General features: G+C 45.0%; 1 protein-coding gene and 1 pseudogene across 1 annotated transcript; both read right to left on the reverse strand.

Moving 5' to 3' along the window:
* Positions 1–1,142: 1,142 nt before the first annotated feature.
* Positions 1,143–12,948, reverse strand: LOC116872341 (annotated as a pseudogene).
* A 379-nt stretch (positions 12,949–13,327) lies between these two features.
* LOC116872252 (carbonyl reductase [NADPH] 1) lies at positions 13,328–17,539 on the reverse strand. The gene is made up of 3 exons (XM_032865365.1): positions 17,165–17,539; positions 16,478–16,585; positions 13,328–14,007 (listed from the first exon to the last, which is right to left on the reverse strand). Exons 1-3 carry the CDS (start codon positions 17,451–17,453, stop codon positions 13,571–13,573), a joined length of 834 nt encoding a protein of 277 aa, XP_032721256.1. The 5' UTR covers positions 17,454–17,539; the 3' UTR covers positions 13,328–13,570.
* Between the last annotated feature and the right edge of the window lie 471 nt (positions 17,540–18,010).

The raw sequence follows: 18,010 nt of genomic DNA on the forward strand, positions 1-18,010 counted from the left end.
AACTCCTGCTTGCATGGGCCCTCAGTTTTCATTTCCATCACCTTGTAAAAGCCCTTGTAAAGAGTGAAAAATAATCATGAGAGGAGAGGAGTCTGTAGCACATGAATCCTTCTGTGAGGAGAGGGAGGTGGGTGAGCATTCAGTGAGCCCACGGGGAGCCAGGCTTGGTGCAGGGCAGTAAGAACTTCTCCTCAGGGCCATGGATGTGTCAGACCCCACTACAGGGACTCTTGGTGGACACTTTGCACAGCCATTGTTTTCAGCCTGTCCATCTGTATCAGTTCACTTACTCCTCACAGCAGTGCTATGAGGTGTCCCCCATTGTACACTTGAGGAGATTTACATACAGCAACATGTGGCATTTTGCTCAAGGTCACCCAGTAAGGTGGCAGAGACAGGACCTTTTAGTTTCCAGATGTTTGTGTTCACAGCTTTCCAAGAGAACAGTGGAAAGAATATTATTGTGGACACCCATGGATTCAGCAAAGTAGCTTCAACAATGATGAATATTTTCTTCTCTTTATGTGTTCACTTTCTGTTGATATTTTGCCGATCCAAGTTAACGTTACAAACTTGGTGACCCATTATCCCTACTTCGAGAACACATTCACCTTGAGGAGATTTGATAATCATTCTTTCATATCCCTTGGTACCAATCCACGTTCATCCTCCTTGTCTCAGCTTGTCTTATGGATATATCGTGGGCACCCAGTTCCATTTCACACCTTGAAATTGCTTTTCCCTCAGTGAGTTTGATTTTTTAAGGATATCTTAAGGATACCTAAGGATATCAATGAGAAGGATAGACAGAGGATATCTATTCTTCATGGGGTTGCCATGTCATAGCGGAGGCTGATAAAGTATGCTGGCCAGGGAAATCTAGTCCCATTCATGTGTTGATATATCATCTGTGTTGACTTTCAAGCTACAACAGCAGATTTGAGTAGGTCTGCAGAGACCTTTGGCCTGCAAAGGCAAAAATACTTACTATCTGGCTCTTTCACTAATGTTTACCAAGCTCTGAGTTAAACTGTCCTTTTCTTGACCCACCTCAGGGTCTGTTCCTTGAACTTAGTGTACTAAGTTGTGAGTTTTGGGATGGTTGCCATGTAAACACTCTGCAGACATGGACTTTTACTTAGAATTGTTTATTTGTGATGTCCATTAATTATTGTCATCAATTCTACTTTTTTCCCTCTCATATCACAGAAGAAATCACAAGAAACTTCACAGAATTAGTAGCCAATTCAATGTGAATACTCTGTAGGGATAGTGATTATTTTTTTGTTTCTGTTTTTTTGACAAGGATATTGTTGACAGTATAACAGTTGTTTTGGTCAGTCATGGTGGGATTTGAGATGGGAGCCATGAAGGTAACTGATAGAGGGGACCCCATTGTTCAACTTTCTTCTCTATAACAAAGGCCTCATGAGGCCCCTCAGCATCTGAGGGCAGAAGGGCCAAGTAGACAGGGGTCTCTGCTCCTTCTTCTGGGCTTTTAGTGGCTTTAGGTCCTGCCATGTCTGTTCTCACCCACCCAGGGCAGCAGGCTTTCAGGAGCATCTTGTCCCCTTTCCTCTGCTCACTCAGTTTCCTGGCATGGATTCTGGAGAGGACCATGACACGATTTTTGTCACTCCATAGGCAGTATCAGGCCAGCCCTCCTTCCTGTGCACACCTTTCTTCGTGTCTTCCACGAACTTGTTCATGAGCCCCCCCAGCTCCTCCTCTGTGATGGTCTCAATTATAAACTTCTGCTGCAGGTCTGGGTTGCACTTTTTAAGGGCTATGAGGCTTATTATCCTAGACACATTCACCACTCTGTCTAAAATAGAACACAAAGAGTCACAAAGAATGGCATGCACGAGGATGATGAAATCCAAAATTGCTAGTATTTTGTCCATTTGGGAGACAATTATCAGTTTGCTATCACTATTAATGATGACTGCCTCTGTAACTGAAGGACATGATTCGGTTTTGAGCTTTGTTTTACCCATAATGTCTCCGACGATGTCAGAGAAATGATCTAGTGGGACTGAGCAGTGCCCAGATGTTCCGTAGAGAAAAGAATGTGCCTTATAGAGGAACATGCTAAACAGAGTGATAGGAGGCACTCTGTAGTCATGAGTAGAAAGCAACTTTTCCTCATTGGTCCTCTTTGGGACCATCTGACCATCTGATCTTATGGTTATTTGGGCAGTGTTCTATGAATCAGTGTCTACTGAACAACAAAGAGCTGATCACTTAACTGAGGGCCACTTGAAGGTGTACAGACTGCATTAGGTTTGGTATGCTCTGGGTAGGTAAAAATGAGTCACCTCAGTGGGCTGAACTGCATACAGGTTTTCTCCCTGGGGTTTTTATTGGCTCAGAAGGAGTGACTAATGTCCTGGCAATATGGTCATGGAACAGAGCCATGGAAAACAAATCTGTTAAATGGATACTATCAAAGAAATGATGTTGGTGCTACAACATGCATGAACCCTGACAGCAATATTCAAAATTAAAAAGCCAGTCACAAAAGACCACTCATTATGTGATTCTCCATCCGGAAAAGGAAATGTAGGGAGAGAGTATAGATTGATGGTTGCTTCGGGGTAGGGAGAATGAGGGCACAGAGGGCTGATAGCTAAGGGCCCAGGATCTCCCTGGGCTGATGACAATGTGCTAATCTTGAAGCAATGATGGTTCCACAACCCGGCCCCTTACTAAAATCCGCTCAGCTGGATACCTGTAATGGGTGAAGTGTAGGATAAGTGAATTGTATCTCAACAAAGCTGTTAAAAGTGTAAAGCATTGACACAGTTCTCACCTTTTTTGGAAAATATACTCTTTCTTGGGTGCCTGGGTGGCTCAGTGGGTTAAAGCCTCTGCCTTCAGCTCAGGTCATGATCCCGGGGTCCTGGGATCGAGCGCCGCGTCAGGCTCTCTGCTGAGCAGGGAGCCTGCTTCCTCCTCTCTCTCTCTGCCTGCCTCTCTGCCTACTTGTGATCTCTCTGTCAAATAAATAAATGAAATCTTAGAAAAATACTCTTTTTTGAAAATATAGTTAGTATTTATAGAAATGAACTTATATTGACATGTATGAGTAATTGTTTACAGTCTTTATATTTAAATGGGTACATATTTTTAATATCTCTTTCAAAATAAATCTATAGTATAATTTAAAGGGAATACAAGGACAACAGTTTATCACTTTAGAGAATGTATCCTTTAACTTCAAGATTATGAATTTAGGGGAAAGGGAAGGAAAATCCATGGAATGTGAGATGAGATATATATGGCCTAGATATTGATTGTCTGGTTACGATCAATGGTGGGCACCTTGTTGTTGTATATTCTTTTTTTGTGGCTCAATTTTTTAGTAAAACTTTATTTTTTGAAGAAAGAATTTAAAAAGAAGAAAAATCAACATCTGCTATCCCTCATAGTTCCTAGGCTCACAATTCTCTTTCATTTTGTCCTTCCATGCCAAAAAAACAGAGCAAACACAGGGCTCTGAAGTGTGTTCTGCTCCGATAGAGAACCGGTGAAGTCATTCAAGATTGTCCTTCATGGGGGCGCCTGGGTGGCTCAGTGGGTTAAAGCCTCTGCCTTCAGTTCAGGTCATGATCTCAGGGTCTTGGGATCGAGCCCCGCATCGGGCTCTCTGCTTAGCGGGGAGCCTGCTTCCTCCTCTCTCTCTCTCTGCCTGCCTCTCTGCCTACTTATGATCTCTGTCTGCCAAATAAATAAAAAATAAATAAAATCTTAAAGGAAAAAAAAAGATTGTCCTTCATGTCTTAGGTTGTGAAGTATGAGAGAGAAGGGACAGCATTTGCTTTTGGTTATCCTAGCTAGGATTTCTCCCAGATAGTGTTCCCAAAGAGAGTAGAGTCCTGGTAACATGGCTGCAGTGGCTGGCATCCTCCCAAATAATGGAAGAACTCCTCCAAAGGCAAGAAAACCCTGCTTCCACACTGAGAATGTAGCTTGCATTTCCATGTCCATGAAGTCCAGTTTCCCTGAGGCAAGACCTGTTTGATAAGAGCCTGCCTTAGAAATGCAGAAGAGGACTCCCTCCTCATTCTGGTCCAAGGCCAACACAGCAAGCACCAACACTGCTCGGTAGGTGAGAAGAATTTCTCAGCCAGAAGTCATTTTCGCCTTCTAAGGGAATACCTGTAGGATGTGTGGTGGCACAAGGAACTCCATCCCACTCAAGTGTTGTGGTGAGTAAAGGAGTCAGGTGACATCTGAGAGCTGCCCTTTGAGATGTCAGTGAAGCCAGTGAATGTTAGAAGAAGTAGTAGAGCGTTCCAGGACAGAAGAGGAATTGGGGGCAGAACCGAGAGTCAACTGTACCCGCATGTTTTTAATTCAAGCCAGAATATTCATCTTCCTAAAAGTGTCAGCTTCCCTCTTAATGAGTGTAGTAAAAGGGCTGTGCTTCCCCCTATCACGTTCTCATGGGGTTAAGTATTATGGTAGTTGACAACCAAGGAATTATGGCAGTTTGTTTTGTGCGGAGCACTGAACCAGGGGAAGGGGAGTCGATGGGCCTGGAGTTTGGCAGGTCTGGTGACAGAGATGCCTACAAGTGATGCTCAGGCTTGGGCTTTGCTTCTGAAGATCTTTTGGGAGTAAGTGAGCCCTCAGAGAGTACAGAGAATACTCAGAGAGGAAAAGACTGAAGAAGCAGGGTGTCTTAGGAAGGTTGAAATAATCTAGAAATGACAGCTGAGAGTGTGATGCGGTTTGTGACCAGGTTGTGTGTGGGAAATGATAAGTGTTTTGGAAATGTAAATGTTTAGATGGCGGTGCAGGATGGGTGCTGGAGGGGTGGGATTTGGGGAGGGGTGGAGGGCATCCTGAGGAGAAGGAGAGGCAGGAAGGGAACTATGTGTGTCTGGAACTCTGGGATTGTTTTAGGTAGGTGACAGATATTAGCGGGACCTGAGAAGTTTGGAGAGTGTGGAGTCTGCTAGTCTGGATAAAATCCCTAGGAGAGACGGAGAGGGAGAAGAAAGGGTTCAGAAAGGAATCCTCGGGGATCTTCTCTTGTGAGTGGCACTAAGGGAGTAAAAGATCTCTCTGAGGAGTTTTGAATGATGACTGGAAGGATAAGACAGAGCCAGCTGTGAAGGACCAGTGAGACAGAGGACGCTGCTGACTGTGAGTCCTGAGGCAGAGGTACACTGTCCAGGTTGAGACTTGGTAATCATGCTCAGGGTGTGGCTGAGCAGGGAGAGGAGCCAGCATCTGTAGATGAGGCCAGAGAGGCAGGGGCCAGATCATTCCCGAAACACCACAGCTTGGGGCCCTCATCAGGCTCACCTTGGGGCTTCATTAGAGGCAGGAGTTCTGTGCACACATCTCGGGTACCAAAGAAGTTTGTTTTCATGGTCACTTCTGCTTGAATATGAAAGGGTGTGGGATCACCAGCTGTTAGGGCAAGAGGAGAACACATTAATAAATAATAGCGATCTGAGAACATTCCATGAGTGACAGTAACATTTGTTTTTTGTACATGCAATCTGGCGAATTCTCATTAATGTCTGCGTTAGTGAACTCTATTTTCCCAGTGTGTCGTATCTGCTGCGTTAATGCTGTGTAGCTTGGTAAGCTGGCATCATTCCAGGAGGCTAACGGAAGTGTGCCCAGTGGAATTTCTGTGTATGTCTCTTTGCAATTTGTGTTTATTACAAAATATCTTAAACATGCACTGAATGGCTCTGGTCCAAACCAAATGTAGCTTGCAAAATTCTCTGTCAAGTCCCTGAGATTAATCCGTGGCAATGCCATGGTTCTTGGCTTTAAAGGATTGCAACCCCCAGAGGTTTCTTCTCTCTCTGTGCCTCCAGTCTGGATTTTTCCCCCAGGGAGGCCTTTCTAGATCCTACTGGAGCTTTAAGCCCTCCAGTAGCATTCAGAGACCATATCCAGCCCACACTGGAAGGTCCCGTAAGAGAGGTTTCCAGCTCTAAGTGCTCCTGTGTTCTTACCCTTGAATGTGATGCCTGCATTGTTGACCAGCACATCTAGGTCCCTGTACTCCTTGAATTTTAGTCCAACCCCAATCATTGCATCACGAAGTGACGCAGGGCATGGATGCTCTGCAAGTCGTTGATGTCCAGAAGTTGGAAGCGGGGATTCAGGCCCTTGGTCTGGAGCTGTTTCACTGCTGCCCAGCCCTGTGCCTCATCCCATGTCATGAGTGCCACATCCCCTGATACTGCTGGTACAGGTCCTGCACAATGGTAAAGCCAATACTTTTTTTTTACCATTGTCGGCCCCTGTCACCAGTGCCACTCACGGGGACAATGATGTGGCTGTATGGAGAGCAAGCAGTGCCCTGTGTGGTGAGCCAATTTGCTGTGGGTCTATCACTGTCAGAGATGCCAGTAGAAGTGTATTCTAGGTTGTAGCACTGTAGGTCCAAGGCCCTGCCTCTGTCCCCCCATTGCAGAAGGGGTCAAATGTTTTAGAAATTTTCCTAATAACACCATACTAGGTTTGTCCCTCCAGCAGCTGCACTCTCAGCCCACCCTCTTAGGGTCCCTCCTCTGAGGTATACAATGATTGGGGTTGGACAAAAATTCTTGCCAAAGAAAGGTGGTTGGTGATGGTCATAAGGGACTAGAGATTCACGGTGGCTGATGTAAAATAATTTCAGGAAAACCTCAAAAGGAATAAAAGGAGTAGATAGATTATCTTGAGAATGAGTCCATCCTTTTCAGAATTGGAATGGTTGGGTTCTTCCAAAATGCAGTGAAATATCTGGCATAGGGAAAGTGCTTCTGAAGCTACAGGTCCCCTTCCTTTCTTAGTAGAGACTCAAGAGGGAGAAATAGAGAATTTGATACTTTTCTAAGACTTGGTTGTGGGCAGGGGATGTTTATGAAGCCACCATGGACCAAGGTATGATTGGTATGATTAATTTAATGGTTATATAATCCTATCTGGCTAAAGTGCCTACTTTTTGGTTGAGTTTAAGTCACAATTAAAAGTATTTTATATAATTAGGTGTTTTAAAATATCAAGGAAAAAAAGACCTATGTGACCTTAGAGTATTTTTGCAAATTTGCAGTGGAGATCCTATGTCTTCTTGTAGACATTCATATTCTTAATTTGTCAGGTTAGAAATGCAAATAAGGGGATGCAAAGATGGCAGAGGAGTAGGGAACTCCATTTCAGACAGTACCCTGAATTGACCTGGATACCTACCAGACCATTCTGTACACCTATGAAATCAGCCCGTAATGTAAGAAGATATATCTGGATCTCTACAAACAGAATATCTCAGGCAGTTGGTCTAGAGGTATGATGCAGGGAGCGGTGATTCTGCTGGCAGATATGGGAAGATAAACAGAAGGGGGAGGGAGCCCCTGGGATTCGGTGCTGTTGGAGCTCAAAAGTCTCCCATGCTGGGGAACGGGCACAGACTTGCAGACTGGTAGTGGCAGGGAAATTACTTTAGGACACTCCCCCCAACCCCCAATACTGAAACCTGGAGTTTTTGGGAAATGAATGTGAACTGGGGATGGCTGGTGGTTTTAGAAGCACAAAGGGGAGTGATGTGCCTGGACCTGGAAGCAAGAGCTGGAAATACTGCTGTGGGGGTGCACAACCCAGGTCCTTGTGGTTTTTGGCAGCGAAGACAGAAATGGAGACAGTGTGGCCTGGAGAGCTCTCTGTAGAACAGACTTTAAAAAAAAAAAATTATTTATTTATTTGACAGAGATCACAAGTAGGCAGAGAGGCAGGCAGAGAGAGAGAGAGGGGAAGCAGGCTCCCCACTGAGCAGAGAGCCCAATGTGGGGCTCGATCCCAGGACCCTGAGATCATGACCTGAGCCGAAAGCAGAGGCTTAACCCACTGAGCCACCCATGCTCCCCTCGAACAGACTTTTGACACAGAGGTTTGGATATGGTCATTTCTGCTCTCTTAGAAGAGATGTGGAAAGCCTCCAGGGAAAGTCACAAAAGCCCCCAAAACCTGATTTTCACTGAGCCTATCCCCCCACACAGGGCACAGGGCATCTCTGCCCAAACAGTGTTGTCTGAATAACAGCATGGCAGTCCCCTGCCCCAAAGGACAGGCTGGAAGAACAAGAAGCCGGCAACCCTAAGGACCCTATAAAACAGGTGCATCTTGCTTGGGTTGTGGTCAATAATTTGGACTCTGTACATTCCCTCAATAGCCCCTCAACAAACTGGCTAAGAGGAGCAACTCCCAACATAGGAAACACTCAGAGACTGTTACCTCTGCCATAGGACTATTGGATATGGACATAAGCAAGATGTTGGAAATAGACTTCAGGGTAACAGTTATGCAGACAATAGCTAGGATGGAGAAAACCATTAATGACAACATAGATTCTCTAAGGGTAGAAATGAGAGTTGATCTGGCAGAACTTAAAAATGCTATCAATGAGATCCAATCTAATCTAGATACTCTGATGGCTAGGGTAAATGAGACAGAAGAATGAATTAGTGATCTAGAAGACAAACTGACATTAAGGAAGGAACAGGAGAAGGTCTGGAACAACAGCTTAAAATCTATGAAAGCAGAATTAGAGAAATAAATGATGCCATGAAATATTCCAAAATCAGAATTATTGGGATCCCTGAGAGGGTGGAGAGAGAGAGAGGACTAGAAGATATATTTGAGCAAATCCTAGCTGAGAACTTCCCTAATCTGGGGAATGAAACAAGCATTCATGTCCTAGAGTCAGAGAGAACACTTCCCAAGATCAAGGAGAATAAACCAATGCCCAGGCATGTAGCAGTAAAACACTAACCTTAGAAACAAGGATATCATCTTAAGGGCAGGTCAGGGGAAGAGATTCCTTATGTGCAAAAGGAGGAACATCAGAATAATGTGAAAACTGTCCACAGAGACCTGGCAAGCCAGAAAGGGCTGGCAAGACATATTTAGGGTACTAAATAAGAAGAACATGCAGCCAAGAATTCTTTATCTGGCAAAGGTGTCATTCAGAATGGATGGAGAGATAAGGAGCTTCCAGGACCAGCAGATACTGAAAGAGTTGTGACCACTAAGCTGGTCCTGTAAGAAATATTAAGGGGGGGGGGCGGTTCTATAAATGGAGAAAGGCCCCAAGAGTGATAGAGAACAGAAAAATACAGAGATAATCTATAGAAACAAAGACTTCACAGGCAACATGATGACAATAAAATTGTATCTTTCAATAATCACTCTCAATGTGAATGGCCTAAATGCTCCCATAAAAGAGCACAGGTTTGCAGACTGGATAAAAAGACAGGACCCATCTGTATGCTGTCTACAAGAGACTCATTTTGAACCTAAACATACATCCAGACTGAAACTTAAGGGATGGACAACCATCTTTCATGCCAATGGACTGCAAAAGAAAGCTGGGGTAGCAATTCTCATATAAGACAAATTAGATTTTAAGCTAAAGACTGTAGTCAGAGATACAGAAGGACACTATATCATTCCTAAAGGATCTATCAAATAAGAATATCTAACAATTGTAAATATCTGTGCCTCCAACATGACTGTAGCCAACTACATAAGCCAACTGTAAACCAAAATAGAGACATATTGATAATAATACATTAATAGTAGGAGATGTTAACTCTCCACTTTCAGCAATAGACAGATCACCCAAGCAGAAAATCAACAAAGAAACAAGAGCATTGAATGACACACTGGACCTGATGGACCCCATAGATATATACAGAACATTCCACTCTAAAACAACAGAATACTCATTCTTTTTGAGCACACATAGAACTTTCTCCAGAATAGACCACATACTGGTTACAAATCAGGGTTCAACTGATACCAAAAGATTGAGATTATTCCCTGCATATTCTTGGACCACAGTGCTTTGAAACTGGCAAGTTTCAACCACAAGAAAAAGGTTGGAAGAAATTAAAACACTTGGAAGCTAAAGATCATCCTGCTCAAGAATGGTTGGGTCAACCGGAAAATCAAAGAAGAAATTAAACAATTTATGGAAATGAATGAGAATGGTAACAGTCAGTCCAAAACCTATGGGATATGGCAAAGGCAGTCCTAAGGGGGAAATATGTAGCCATCCAAGCCTCCACTCAAAAAAAAAAAAAAAAATCCTAGATACACAAAGTAAGATAAACTCGAAATGGATAAAAGACCTCAACGTGAGGCAGGAATCCATCAGAATCCTAGAGGAGAACATAGGCAGTAACCTCTTCGATATCAACCACAGCAACTTCTTTCAAGATATGTCTCCAAAGGCAAAGGAAACAAAAGCGAAAATGAACTTTTGGGACTTCATCAAGATCAAAAGCTTCTGCACAGCAAAGGAAACAGTCAACAAAACAAAGAGGCAACCCACGGAATGGGAGAAGATATTTGCAAATGACAGTACAGACAAAAGGCTGATATCCAGAACTCCTCAAACTCAACACACACAAAACATATAATCATGTCAAAAAATGAGCAGAAGACATGAACAGACACTTCTCCAATGAAGACATACAAATGGCTATCAGACACATGAAAAAATGTTCATCATCACTAGCCATCAGGGAGATTCAAATTAAAACCACAGTTAGAATGGCCAAAATTAGCAAGACAGGAAACAACCTGTGTTGGAGGGGATGTGGAGAAAGGGGAACCCTCTTACACTGTTGGTGGGAATGCAAGTTGGTGCAGCCACTTTGGAGAAGAGTGTGGTGATTCCTCAAGAAATTAAAAATAGAGCTTCCCTATGACCCTGCAATTGCACTACTGGGTATTTACTCCAAAGATACAGATGTAGTGAAAAGAAGGGCCATCTGTACCCCAATGTTCATAGCAGCAATGGCCACGGTCGCCAAACTGTGGAAAGAACCAAGATGCCCTTCAACGGATGAATGGATAAGGAAGATGTGGTCCATATACACTATGGAGTATGATGCCTCCATCAGAAAGGATGAATACCCAACTTTTGTAGCAACATAGACGGGACTGGAAGAGATTATGCTGAGTGAAATAAGTCAAGCAGAGAGAGTCAATTATCATATGGTTTCACTTATTTGTGGAGCATAACAAATAGCATGGAGGACAAGGGGAATTAGAGAGGAGAAGGGAGTTGAGGGAAATTGGAAGGGGAGGTGAACCATGAGACACTATGGACTCTGAAAAACAATCTGAAGGGTTTGAAGAGGTGGGGGGGTGGGAGGTTGGGGGAACCAGGTGGTGGGTATTGGAGAGGGCATGGATTGCATGGAGCACTGGGTGTGGTGCAAAAACAATGAATACTGTTATGCTGAAAAGAAATAAAAAATTAAAAAAAAAGAAAAAAATTATAAATAAAAATTAAAAAAAAAAAAGAAAGAAAAGAAAAATCCTGGATACACAAACTATGTTTACACCTTAAATAACTGGAGAATCAACAACAAATTAGCCTAAGCCATGCAGGAGAAAGGGAATAATTAAGATTAGAGCAGAGATCAATGAATTAGAAAGCAGAAATACAGTAGGATACATCAACAAAACTAGAAGCTGGTTCTTTGAAAGAATTAGTAAGATTGATAAACCACTGGCAGACCTATCCAAAAGAAAAGAGAAAGGCCCTAAATTAATAAAATTATGAATAAAAGGGGAGAGACCATGACCAACATCAAGGAAATAGAAATAATCATCAGAAATTATTATAAACGGCTATATGCCAATAAGTTAAGCAACCTAGAAGAAATGGATGCCTTCCCGGAAACCTATAAACTTCCAAGACTGAAGCACGAAGAAATTGGTAACCTGAGTAGACAAATAACCAGTAATCAGATTGAAGCAGTGATCAAAAACCTTCCAAAAAACAAGAGTCCAGGACCTGATGGATTACTGGGGAATTCTACCAATTCAGAAAAGAAATAATACCTATTCTCCTGAAGCTGTTTCAAAAAATAGAAGCAGAAGGAAACTTCCAGACTCTTTCTGAGGCCACCATTACCTTGATCCCCAAACCAGGCAAAGACCCCATCAAAAAGGAGAATTTGAGACCAATATCCCTGATAAATATGGATGCCAAGATTCTCAACAAGATAGTAGCTAATAGGATCCAATAGTACATTAAAAGGATGATCCATCATGACCATGTGAGATTTACCTGAGTTGCAAGGGTGGTTCAACATTTGTTCTATCACAACCAACGTGATAGAACACATTAATAAGAGAAGAGGAAAGAACGTCATGGTCCTCTCAATTGATGCAGAAAAGGCATTTGACAAAATACTGCATCGTTTCCTGATTAAAACTCTTCGGAGTGTAGAGGTAGAGGGAACATTCCTCAATTTCATAAAGTCTATCTATGAAAAGCCCATAGCAAATACTATTCTCAATAGGGAAAAGCTGAGAGCCTTTCCCTTAAGATCAGGAACATGACAAGGATGCCCACTCTGGCCACTACTGTTCAACATAGTACTTGAAGTCCTAGCAACAGCCATCAGATAACAAAAACAGAACGCATTCAAATTGGCAAAGAAGTCAAACACTCTGTCTCTTTGCAGATGACATGATACTTTATGTGGAGAACCCAAAAGACCCCATCCCCGGATTATTGGAACTCATTATTCAGTAATGTGGCAGGATACAAAATCAATACATAGAAATTAGTTGCTTTCTTATACACTTAAGTGGAAAATAATAGGGAGGTCATTATCAGCCCATCTGAAGGGAAAAACTTAAAATAAGGACCCTACCCTTGCTTTTAGGGTCTCCCACCTTTCATTTGGGTGAGGCTGAAAATCCTTGGTGAAGCGTGAAAAATAATTAGTATAATAGAGGCCCATTTCCAACATGCACGTTCTTGTGAAGGGAGGCATGTGGTGGAGGTTCAGTGAGGCCCACAGGCAGCCAGGCTTGGACGGGGCAGTAAGAACCTTCTTGTCGCACTGGTGTCTTGGGCCTCACTCCCGGGGACTCATTGTCCATACCCAAACCATACTCAATTTTCTCCATTGTCTCAGAGCGCTCTATGGATGTATCTAAGTTCCTTCTGTCATTTCACACTTGGAAATTGTTTTTTCCCCAATGAGTTTGATATTCAGAGACTACAGGGGACATCTTCCCTTCATGCTGTACTAGAGGCTGGCACACTAGGCTTCATGTCACATCCAACCAAGCTCGTTGGTTTGTATATTGTCTGTGGTTACTTTCATGCTACAGCAGGAGAGCTGAGGAGATCTGACAGGAGTGTGTCACCTGCAAAGCTAAACATACCACTATCTGCCTCTTTGTATAATGTTTGCTTACCCTTGAGTGAAACTCTAACTTCTCTTCATCTTATTCAGTGTAGACGACTTCTCAGCTGGTTCAGCACATGGAGCACAAATCGGCATTTATAGAGGAACATTTATTCATGTCTGCGGTCTATTATCTCATTGATTTCATTCTGTGCCTGTATCACAGAAGAAATCAAAAGAACCTTCCCTGAATTAGTAGCCTCCTGAAATTGAATACTCAGCAGGGATATTTTATACCTTTTTTGCTGTGGTTAGGGATATTACTGACAGTGGAAGAGTCCTTTTGGTCAAAGGAGGGGGATCCTGAAGGGATCCATGGACAGAGCTGTGAATTCAGCTCACCATTGTTCAGCTTTCTTCTCCATAACAAATGCCCCATGAGGCCCCTCAGCATCTGAGGGCAGAAGGGCCAAGTAGACAGGGGTCTCTGCTCCTTCTTCTGGGCTTTTAGTGGCTTTAGGTCCTGCCATGTCTGTTCTCACCCACCCAGGGCAGCAGGCGTTCAGAAGGATCTTGTCCCCTTTCCTCTGCTCACTCAGTTTCCTGGCATGGATTCTGGAGAGGACCGTGACGCCGATTTTTGTCACTCCATAGGCAGTATCAGGCCAGCCCTCCTTCCTGTGCACACCTTTCTTCGTGTCTTCCACGAACTTGTTCATGAGCCCCACCAGCTCCTCCTCTGTGATGATCTCACTTCTGAACTTCTGCTGCAGCTCAGGGCTGCAATTTTTCAGGGCCCGCAGACTCACCATGCTGGACACGTTCACCACTCTGCCTGAAATAACAATACACAACGTTACATCGAAAGGCTCAAGAACGACAAATGCCAATTTCACCAAGACTTTGTACAGAAAATTTCCACTTGAGACTTTATTAATTTGCTATGAGCATCCATGAAGACTGCCTGTATGTGTGAAGACTATGATACGGTCTTGGAACTTGTTATACCCGTAACGTCTCTGACGAAGTCCGAGAAATGCTAAGGGGAGGGCACTGAGCCTATGTTCCATAGGAAAAATGGAAATCCTGTAAGGAAGAACATGGTTAAGGAGGATATAAGGAGACACTCCTTGCATTCAAGAGTGGATTCCCTCTTTCTCCCTAAGGCCACCTTTGGGACCACCTGAAGATCTCATCGTCACTTGGGGAGTGGCCTCAAATAGGTCTGTACAAATAAGGAGCTGACTGGTGTAAGGAGGGCAGTTCCATCTGGTTTGGAAGGCTGCCACTCTGTTTGAGGATGATAAAAACAAATTGGTTTAGTGGCCTGCCTTGCATGGTGATTTGTCTATGATGGAGTTTTTATGAACTTGGGCGTGTGTTATGGCCTGAGAATACAGTCATGGAGAGAAGCAGTAGAAAACTGGGGGGAATGAAGGAAGTCCGTAGAGGGCATGGCCTATGGAAGTCCCTATGGCAATTTAGGGGGAAGAATAAAGATGGACAAGTCAATGCCCCTCAGAAGAACCCCTTCTGGGACTGGAATGGGAGTGGAACCAGGAAGTGGATATCCTGGTATGCCTTTATGAAATGGCCATCTGGTCCCTGAGAGGAGTGGAAATGGGAGAGTTGCAGAAACGCAGAGCTGGGGTAACTATTGTCATAGATTCTGCACCCTGTGAGCACCCCCCACCTGGCAAAACCCAAGGACTCTTCCATTTCTCAGCAAAAGAGACAAAGACTGGAGATAGTTATGGGAGAGATTGCCCAAGGGGAAGGCCTTCCACACAAGTGGCAAGTTAGGTTGAAGGTAGTAGCTTGGGAGGCTCCAAACAGGTGGTCCGGACAAGTCAAGGCACTATTTCTGGACCAAGCTTTGGAGAAACCCAGAAGAAGATGCCAATGCGTAAGCAGTATAGCAGGATGAAAACAAGATGCTGCACAAATTTGTCCTAAGGTGTTATCATTTCTGCAGGCCAAGCAATACACTTTCACATGCAGAGAAGTGGTTCCACAGAGAACTGGAACAGGCATCTGAATCCTTGGTTGCCTTCAACACGAGATAAAGGTATGTGGGGCTTAGACACATTCATGAACATGGACTCACACTCAACATGAGGCCAGTGGATGCCAAGGGACATTCCCCACTGGACAGATTCTTCTGCTTCACTGGGGATTCTGGGGAGAGGGTATGGCGGAGGATGCTGACTTGACCTCACCATTCTTCCCCACATCATCTCGACTTCCTTTTCTTCCTCCTCTTACCATGTTCCCAGGACGAGGGGTGCAAGTATGGGAATGGAAAACAGGGATAATCTCTAATCAAGAAACCATGTAACTATAGCTTTAAATTTCTATGTCAGAATTCCTAAGGGCATAATGGAGTGGATTGTGCCTTCCCCATCTGGGAAAACTGGAGGGACAGTGAACATAGCTGCATTGTGCAGTGGCTGATACAACCCACTCATTCTAGACTTGTGCAGCCTTCTCCTATGGGAATGGGAGTGCACTGGAGGGAAGGCACTCCTTGCACTAGTACCATTGCCGGTATTCAGGACCAGCACAGAGGCTGAACTTGATGTCCCTCTGAAAGGTGAATGGGGATGGGATATCAGGTGGGAGAGGGAGGGGGGAGGGGGAGGAATGAGGATAAAGGCATGAACAGTGGTTTAGGCAACAAGAGACATCCAGTATCACAGATGCCCCATCTGCACGGAGATGTACCTCTGGCCTGTGGCCATCATTAGCTCTGCACATGTGAGTGTGCAGGCCTCCTGGTGGCCATGGGGAAGGGTCTTGCACCCAGGTTGGACAGGGTCTGTGAGGGCATCCTGAGGAGAAGGAGAGGCAGGAAGAGAAGTATGTGTGTCTGGAGCTCTGGGAATGTTCTAGGCAGGTGACCGATGTTAGGGGGGCCTGAGAAGTTTGGAGAGTGAGGAGTCCACTAGTTGTAGTAAAATCCTGGGTGAAAGGGTTGTGGGGTAGAAAGGGTCCAGGAAGGAATCCTTAGGGAACTTCCCCTGTGAGTGGCACCGAGGGAGTAAAAGGTCTCTCTGAGGAGAGATCTCAAGGAAGACTTTAAGGATAAGACAGAGGCAGTTGTGAGGGACTAGCGGGACAGAGGACACTGCTGACCGCGGGCCAAGTGTGTTAGGGCCTTGAGACAGAGGGTCCAGTTGGAGACACAGCAAGGAGGCCGGTGTGGCTGAGCAAGGAGAGGGGCCAGGGTCCTGTAGAAGAGGTCAGAGAGGCCAGGGCCAGATCATTCCCGAAACACCACAGCTTGGGCCCCTCATCAGGCTCACCTTGGGGTTTCATCAGAGGCAGGAGTTCTGTGCACACATCTCGGGTACCAAAGAAGTTTGTTTTCATGGTCACTTCTGCTTGAATATGAAACGGTGTGGGATCATTAGCTTCCGGGGGGGCGGGGGGAGAGAAGCAGCATTAGTAGGAGCCTTGTGGGAAAATTCCAGAAAATGTTATATGAAAAAAGTACATGTGAAATGTTTTGAATTTTGTGTAAAGCTGGCATCTAGTTAACAGTATCGTGCCACTGACAATTTTCACATTTGATAATGCTGTAGTGGTATAAAACGGCACCATTGGGGAAGGCTGGGTGAAGGTGTGGGATCGCCTTAGCAATTTGTGCAGTTTTCTAGTTTATTACAAAATGCAGTAAAAATAAGAGAACTGCCCTAAAGTCCGATCTGACAGAAACTTTCTGACAACTTAGAAAAATTCCCCAGTAATCAGAGGAACACAAAGGTCACTCGGGCTGATAAGCAGGGCAGCTGATAATAGGGGCAATTTCTGTTCGACTTTGCCCGTGTCCCAGTGCTGCTGTCCCTCCATCCCTCCCCCTGCCCTAAGGAGCCATTTTGGATGCCACAGTCATTAAAAGCTAGTTCGCCTGGATTCCCCAACAGATGGAGTCCACCCTGGTAGGAGGAGCTCCGGGGGTTCACCTCCCCTCCTAGTCTGCATCCCCTTACTCTTGAAAGCAATGCCCGCGTTGTTGACCAGCACGTCCAGGCCCCCGTACTCCTTGCGCAGGAAGTCGCGCAGGGCGCGGATGCTCTGCAGGTCGTCGATGTCCAGCAGGTGGAAGCGGGGATTCAGGCCCTCGGCCTGGAGCTGCTGCACGGCCGCGCGACCCCGCGCCTCGTCCCGCGCCGTGAGCACCACGTCCCCCGCAAACTGCCGGCACAGGTCACGCACGATGGCGAAGCCGATGCCCTTGTTGGACCCGGTCACCAGCGCCACTCGGTTGACTGACGACATGGCTGTGTGGGGGGCGCACGAAGTACTGGCCGGGAGAGCCGTCAAATGGAATTTGTTCCGCGCGGTGCCCCTGAGTTCACCGGCAGACTTCGGCGCGCCTGCGCGAAGCCCGAGGTTGCTAGGGGCTGCCGGGTCGGACGCGCCCCCTTAGGGCGTGGCTTCCCGGGACCTCCCCGGAGCTGGTGGAAAATGGGTAGGGCTACCAGGTTGATTTGCAAAACTGGCGTTGGGTGCCGGGGCTTGTCTGACGACTGCCCCGCCCTGCGGTGGGGGTAATCCTTCTATTTCGCAGAGTCACTCACTTTTTAGATTTAAACTGAAGCTTTGTTCTTGGTTCTCCATGAGTTTTCCCTCGTATTCTCCCATTAAACTATTTGCGTGTGCACTTGAAGAAATAGCGTATTTGTCTAGACTTTTTTTTTTTTTTCTCCTGATTAAAGAAAATCTCTTGAAGTCTTTGGAACTATAGTTATGGAATAAGCTAGGAGCAGCATGGCAAGGGATCACGTGTGTGTGTTGTTTTCTTTCTTAAGTACGTGAAAGCAAATCTACTTGCT

Source organism: Lontra canadensis, unplaced genomic scaffold (assembly GCF_010015895.1).
Source record: "Lontra canadensis isolate GAN:19392208 unplaced genomic scaffold, GSC_riverotter_1.0 scaffold29, whole genome shotgun sequence".
Taxonomy (NCBI): Eukaryota; Metazoa; Chordata; class Mammalia; order Carnivora; family Mustelidae; genus Lontra; species Lontra canadensis.

What these genes read in the sequence shown, in the direction of transcription:
- LOC116872252 (XM_032865365.1), bottom strand. Translation starts at nt 17,453, where the DNA reads ATGTCGTCAGTCAACCGAGTGGCGCTGGTGACCGGGTCCAACAAGGGC. An exon ending in CGCGGGCATTGCTTTCAAGA is followed by an intron (nt 16,586 to 17,164) that starts GTAAGGGGATGC and finishes CCCCCCCGGAAG; the next exon opens with CTAATGATCCCACACCGTTT. An exon ending in GCCTCTGATGAAACCCCAAG is followed by an intron (nt 14,008 to 16,477) that starts GTGAGCCTGATG and finishes TTGTTATTTCAG; the next exon opens with GCAGAGTGGTGAACGTGTCC.